At 47.5% G+C, this 7500-nt stretch overlaps 1 protein-coding gene across 5 annotated transcripts in view; it reads left to right on the forward strand.

Annotated features, from left to right (window-relative positions):
- The window catches only part of ctnna2 (catenin (cadherin-associated protein), alpha 2), a 307160-nt gene that overhangs the window by 83148 nt on the left and 216512 nt on the right, over positions 1-7500 (forward strand). For all 5 annotated transcript variants that reach the window (XM_035529730.1, XM_035529729.1, XM_027012569.2 and 2 more), the window contains exon 7: positions 4365-4568. In XM_035529730.1, coding sequence (XP_035385623.1) covers positions 4365-4568 — 204 coding nt within the window. The remainder of the gene's footprint in view (positions 1-4364; positions 4569-7500) is intronic.

A 7500-nucleotide genomic window follows, 5' to 3' on the forward strand; every position in this document is an offset into this window, starting at 1 on the left:
ATACTGACTTCTGTTCTGAATAGTCATACGTGTTTTTAAAAGACTCCACTATTTGGAAGCACATTTGAAAACAAAGAATCCACTGTGAGGGGGAATAAAGGTGCTTTGAGATTGCCAAGACGTTGTACATCCAGGTAAAGAGACTGAATACTTTTTTTTTAAATTATAAAAAATACAAATATGCAAATCTCCCAAGGTGGCTCTGGCAGTTTAGAGACTGGACACCCTAAAAGAGCCGCCAGCCTCCCCGAAGAAGACTAGCCATTGTGTTTCCAAGGTTGGGGCTTGCTTAACAGACAGCACAGTTATAGAGGCACACGCGGGCAGGCGTGAGTTGGGTGGAGTTTATAGAGGGACACGCGGGCAGGTTTGAGTTGGGTGGAGTTTATAGAGGCACACGCGGACAGGCGTGAGTTGGGTGGAGTTTATAGAGGCACACGCGGACAGGCGTGAGTTGGGTGGAGTTTATAGAGGGGCATGTAGTCAAGTGTGAGTTGGGTGGGGTTTATAGAGGGGCATGTAGTCAAGTGTGAGTTGGGTGGGGTTTATAGAGGGACACGCGGACAGGCGTGAGTTGGGTGAAGTTTATAGAGGGGCATGTAGTCAGGTGTGAGTTGGGTGGAGTTTATAGAGGGACATGTAGTCAGGTGTGAGTTGGGGGGAGTTTATTGAAGGGCATGTGGTCAGGTGTGAGTTGGGTGGAGTTTATAGAGGGGCACGTGGTCAGGTGTGAGTTGGGTGGAGTTTATAGAGGGGCATGTATTCAGGTGTGAGTTGGGTGCAGTTTATAGAGGGGCATGTAGTCAGGTGTGAGTTGGGTGGAGTTTATAGAGGGGCATGCAGATAGGCGTGAGTTGGGTGGAGTTTATAGAGGGGGATGCAGACAGGAGTGAGTTGGGTGGACTTTATAGAGGAACACGCGGACAGGCGTGAGTTGGGTGGAGTTTATAGAGGGGCATGTATTCAGGTGTGAGTTGGGTGGAGTTTATAGAGGGGCATGTATTCAGGTGTGAGTTGGGTGGAGTTTATAGAGGGACACGCAGACAGGAAATTCAAGCAAGCTTCTGCTCAACCAGTGTTTTTAGATCCCAACCCAGATACGGCACTTTTTTAATATCTTAATTTGCATTTTTAGACATTTTGAATTATTTTTTTAATTTTGATAATACTATGTATGATTTATAAGTAAAAGTGCAAAAAAAAATCATTTCCCTTCTTTTCCCCAGATTAAGGTGATAATTGTGAAAGGGTGTTGTGGTGACTTTCTATACCCACCGTAATGCGTCTGGCCCTCTGATGAGCCTTGCCAACACTTTGCTTGGTTAACATAAGCGCTCTGCTTCTTCTCCCTCTCCCGCTGCGTGCTGTTACTGTGACGCTCTGCCTCTATGAATTAATTCAGCCTACATCTGTTTTACTTTTGCAGCTAACGCAGTTTTAAAAACACGTCTAAGCTCTTTTGTAAGCCCGCTCAGACTCGACGGCGCACGCGAACGGGAGTGCCGTAACAGAGGCGGGTGCGTCGGTGCGTGTCGAAAGGTGGGGACGTGTGCGCCACCTTTGCCGGGCGCCGGCGGGGTTGCATCAGAGTGGGGGCGCCGAAAGTAGGGTGGGTTTATTCCTGGACCACCCAACATGAACATGGAGCAGGTGGTCTGTGTAAGAACTCTATCAGAAAGCTGTGCAGTCATGTGCCATGGGTGCTCTGGACTCTAATAACCAGCCACACACACACACACACACACACACACATCAGGGCTCAGATGGGCAGCTGGTCATTACTTGCAGGTGTACGTAGCGTTTCGACTGGCCCGTGGAACAGCCCAATGCTGCACTCTAGTTCTCTAGTTCTCGGTTTCTCTGTGTTCATTCTGTTTATCGCTCCATGTCTGTTTTAGGCAGCACTCGGCTTCTCGCTCTCTCTCTCTCTCTCTCTCTGTTTCACTCAGGTGCTGAAAAAAGTAAAAGTAGGTTATGCTTAATGCTCTTCTCTCCTGCACTCATTCTCTCTCTCTCTCTCTCTCTCTCTTTACATGTCTCATTGTTCTTTCTTTGATAAACATGCCTTGCAGTGTGACTGCAGTAGCTGCCTGTCATCGCTAATAGACAGACTGCTGGGACATAAATAACTGCCTGCTCTCAGTTCCTTCTGGCTGTTCTCTGTTTCGTATGTGCTCCGTGTTCTCCTGGTTGCGCGTGTGCTGTACAAACTGGTAGCCGGCATTAATGTCATTTAGCTAGAGAGCCGTACGTCTTCAGATGTGTGGTCTTGACCGAACGGACGTCTTCTAACTTTTAAAGTCTTCGATCCACAGATTTTCATTTTTATTTTCCTACCTTCAGAAAGAGGCTTTCAGAGTTGACCATAACACAATTCTCACGCTGGTTTGGAAATCTAATAATATTATAAAACATTTTATTAAATTGCACTTTGGCTGCCACAAATCAAAGTGGCAGTTCATTGAACGAGCACAGCAAACATCCCTCCTCGACCAGAACCTAGAACGCTGCGTGCTGTGAGTCAGCAACGACAAAGCTTTGGGCCTCGTAAACCCCGCCTCCCCCCTTTGCAGCCAATAAGAAAAGGCCTCTCCGTCAGAGGCGGCTGTTGCCTGGATGCACAGCGTAGGACATCGGCTCGCGTGTGCTGCGCGTGAAAATCCTGTGTTTCCCCACCGAGGTCGCCACGCGATCAGACGCACCTGCTTCCATCTCGCCATCACAGCGGGCGTGACACTTGACCCAACCGCGCCTCGAACTAGCCAATAAACATGCAGACGGTAATGGATGCGGCACCTGCGCCGCTCCCCTGCCAAGAGACCATCCACATCAGCTGCTGCCGTTTTTTAACCCTCTACTATGACTTGGGTTTGATTCCTCTGTTTCTCTCCCTTCCAAGCTTCACTCTTTCACCTGATGTCCAGGTGCTCCCCCAACTCACTCGCTCTACCCGCTAACACTGAAACGAACGTTCACTGTCTCCACTGGGACAGAATGCTATACTGTAAGCACTGAAATCCGATATCTGCAAATGGTGTTTTACTCAGACGGTGTGTAACAGAAATAATAACGTGTCTGCCTTTCATATTGCAAAATCGTTTTTTCAGGTGAAGCAGGAATAATAAGAATGTTTAAATATGACACTAATCACTCGTGCACAAATGTGTGCACATCCGCATGCTGTAGCATGTAATGAATTGTGTGCAACATGAACTAACAAGGTAACAACCATAAATTTTGATTTGAGGGGGCATTTAAAGAGATTTAAAGCTAAATGGGCTTAGAGAAAGTGCTGGACGGGGTTTTGTGCATTTGTGCAAAGTCGCATATCATGTGGAGGGTTTCAGCCCAAGTGTCAAACATAAAACCTCCAACCCTATTAACACATACACACCCACCCCACCACCAAACCACACACACACATTCTGTACTTCTTACGGCTCCCCTTGCCTTGTGCTACTATTGATGGCATATTCACAGTGCACTACCATAAAGCAATATCACCACCATCAATATGGTAATTCTCCCTGCCTCGCCGTAGCACCCGTAAAACCTCTATTTTGTGGCAAACTTTCCAGCTATAAAACTACAAGGGCCAAGGGAGTCCGCGCCCCGCCCTTAACGGGGCCATTAAGCCAGTGTAGCGGTTTTAACCGGGACCTAGGTGCTCCCTCTCCAGGGTCACCTTTCTGCCTCCATGAGCCTCGAGTCACCAGGCTGCTGCCAGGGACACCACGTCGACCCCCCCCCCCCCCAACCTCCATTAGTTCAGGTCCGATGGCATCAGGCTACGTTGCTGTGGCTGCATTTCCTGTGATGTATGCTGTGTCCTCTGTGTGATTTATAATCCGACTGGTACCTTCTGGATCCATTACGTACCTCATACACTGCAGACAGCGGTGGTACTGGGGGGTAAACCAGCGAGTGTGTCAGTGAGCTCAGAGAGGAGGAACTTTCTCGTCGAAGGACGCTGTGTGTTTTCTTACCGTATCAGAGCTTATCAGTCAAAACATATCAAATGTACGTGTGCAAGCATGCAAACATACAAGTTTTCTAATGAGTTCATAGAGTAAACTTGGAGAGTTGGACCTTTTTTTAACATTCATTTAGCAGGCAAAATGAATTCTGTCAGTACCGTGGCTTGTCCAGTTGATATTCTTCTGCCAGTTTCTCCCTCAGTGAGGCTCCACTGTGGAGAGAGAGAGGGTAAATTTATTTAATTTATTTCGCTAGAAATACAGATGTGAGTACGAAGCAGGATTGGCACTGTGAAAATCGTGTCATCAAAGTCAAACTTTCTTTTGCACAATTAGGCCATGTGTAACCTTTGTCTCACGCTCTCTCGATCCCTCTCTCTGTCTCAGAACAAGATCATTCTGGACCCTCTGACGTTCAGCGAGGCGCGTTTTCGGCCCTCTCTGGAGGAACGTCTGGAGAGCATCATCAGCGGCGCCGCCCTCATGGCGGACTCCTCGTGCACGCGCGACGACCGGCGCGAGCGGATCGTGGCCGAGTGCAACGCCGTGCGCCAGGCCCTCCAGGACCTGCTCAGCGAGTACATGAACAACGTGAGTCCAGCGTTCCTCTGATGTTCCTCTGCCGTTCCTCTGATGTTCCTACAGCCCTCCTTCAGTGTTTCACTTAACTAGATTCCAAAAGTCTGAAGCGTGGACGAACATCTGACATATTATTCCCAGGGCCACGGTTATCAAGTGTTCCTCTTGAATTGTTCCGTTATAAGGCCTGATATTTAAACAGCGGATTTTCAAATGCACAGTTCTGCTCGGACATGCGGAATGTTTGTCTTGACGTGATACTGTGATGATGTTTTCGGTATTTGTCGGGTGCAAATATTTGGCCTCTTGCTGACTCCCTTGTCTCAGGCGTGACCTGGGGCTGTTGAAGACAAGCCGGGCTGAAGCTGTTTGGCTCCTTCTGAACCCGTGCTGCATTTACTGTTAAGGTCGCATGGAGTTCTGTCTGAAATTGCTTCTGAGAGGGCTAATATCATCGTCGCTGTGCGCTGGAGCTCTCTGTTTTTTTTATTCTAGTTACTCGTGTGACTTGCGATAATGCTGCATGCATGCGCTTACCAAGAGCAGCGCTTTGTATGAAAATACTAATGAATATTTAATAGAGAACTGAATTAATAATGAGTGAAATTAAGTTGGAGGCGGTTAAGTTTTATAGAAGTTGCGTCATTTCAGACTGGCTGCGGCTTGCTGCTTCTCAGCTGTTCTTGGGCGATTTTTAGGTGGAGTTTTGCTTAAGGTGAAGACTTGGGTGGAGAAGTTATTTCAGAGTGAATGGAAGTGCATGATGACGATGGCTAATGCATGTAAAATCGTTAACCCCATGATGGAGATGTGGCACCTTCCTGTTGTTTCAGTATTGATTAACATAAATTTGCATATTCATAGAGTGTCAGACAGGCTGTGTAATCGCTATGTGACTGTGTGGGTCACACGGTGTCTGTCTTCACTTTTACTTCCTGGTATTTTTATGGTCTTGCTGATTCAGACTGAGTGTTTAGAGTTTAAACTGAATGATCCAGTAGTGAGTGTGAGTGTGTGTGTGTGTGTCTGTGTTCAGTAGTGAGTGTGAGTGTGAGTGTGAGTGTGTGTGTGTGTGTGTGTGTGTGTGTGTGTGTTCGTGCATGTGTGTTGGTTTCCATTCTGAAGTCTACCTGGCTCATGTTGGTAAAGAGAATCAAAAATCTTTTCCCAGTCGCAATCGAGTGCCAGTTGGCAAGGTCAGGTCCCCCCCCCGTGAAGAGAAGAGAGGATATGTTAAATGCACCCTGTACTTCAGCGAGTGTCTCCTCAGAACCCACATGTACAGAAAACTGAATGTTTCTTCTGCCTTCCAGCCACATTTCCTTCAACAAGGAACCATTCTGCTTGGCTGAGACCGTTGTGTCTTGTGAAACAAATCCTTTTGCTTCGGCATGTAGCTCTGCGTTGGAAGCTGTATGGCGGTGCGTTTAAACGAGTGGCACCCGTAGACAGGGTGGGAGGTTGGTAGGGAGGGAGGGGCCGCGTTTAAACCAAACCCCCGCCAAGCCTCTGTTTGGAACAGCGGGCGTTTTAAACAACCAAGACGACGTAAAAAGCAAACAGGTACCTTCCCCAGTAACACTGGGACAAAAGCCTAACATCACAGCTCCCGCTGAGAGCACTTCCCAGTGTTCTCCCTACATTATACCCGCAGACAGACAATTCCCTCGCTCACTAGCTCAACTTGCCTGTTTGCTTAAACTTTCTCATTCTCTCTCACTCACTCACTCATTTCGTTAATGCCACTAGCGATACAGCTGCTCTGATGTGTGCAGTGAGTGACGCACAGTGGCTGCACTCCAAACACGGCCATAAAGCGTTTAGTACAATCTAATAAAGACAATAGCTGCAATAAAGGGCCAAATGATGGGATAATAGTCATATTGCGCAACATCAGCCGCGATTTGACTTGCGGCACAGGGAAATACGGGAATACGGGCATGGTGAGAATAGTGGAGAGTTAAATGTGTAGTAAAGGGAGAGCCTTTATATAAAGGTTTATGAAAGAGTGCTAATTCAGGCTGATCTGAGAGCAGTTTTGCAGATTCCTTTTAATGGTTTCATATTGGAATTTGTGTTGGAAAGGCATCCTCAACCCTCAGACTAATTTAAAAAAACTAGTGAAGTGCAGGCACCGAGTTCCTTGGCGGTTTCCACCTGTGCCAATATCTGGAAGTCCTGAAACGTGATGGGAACTAAAGAGAGGGGTGTGGGAGGTACCATTGGAAGGATTGGAGGGGGGGGGTTTACCATTTTCAAGTTTGATTTATTTGTCACATACATAGTCCTACACAGTATAACTCGCAGTGAAATGGTTGAGAGTCCTCTGTCCATTTGAAGGTGTTGAGAGAGGTGTGGAAGGTACCAGTGACATGCAGAGCTCTAGTAAAGGTAAACATTTAGACAGGAATCTTATAGTGAGACTTTGTCTTCTAAAGTTGCCTTATAGTGGTAGATTGTTTGTGTTACAGCGTGCGAGTCTCTCTCAGGTAGCATCTAGAAGGAAATGACAGCTTAAAAAGGCAACAAGACAGAGGTGTGACCGATTTGAATAATCCGCCTGTCTCCATGCTTGGCCACGCCTACTGCTGCCGTCCCCCCACCCCAAGCTCTGCCCCATCAACCCCCAAGCCCTCCCCCTTCTTTAGAGCCCCGGCCGCCCGGTTACGAGAGTCGGAGGACGAACTACAGGCAGGCGGGAGACGAGACGAGACGAGACGAGGGGGAATGCGTTTGCTGTCGGAAATCTCATTACCCGTTTAGGGCTCATGGTGAAAATGAAAATCGACCTGACCAGAAAGTTATGCGAGATTTCTGATGAGTTTGCAGCATGCATTTGAATAATTGGGCCTTTCTCAATAATTTGTTTTACAGTGTGGTAATAATTAATGTTGTCCATGGAGCTGCCCCACGAGAGTGAAACAGATAGCCATGCTTAAATTGG

Source organism: Electrophorus electricus, chromosome 9, assembly GCF_013358815.1.
Source record: "Electrophorus electricus isolate fEleEle1 chromosome 9, fEleEle1.pri, whole genome shotgun sequence".
In the NCBI taxonomy this organism is placed as follows: domain Eukaryota; kingdom Metazoa; phylum Chordata; class Actinopteri; order Gymnotiformes; family Gymnotidae; genus Electrophorus; species Electrophorus electricus.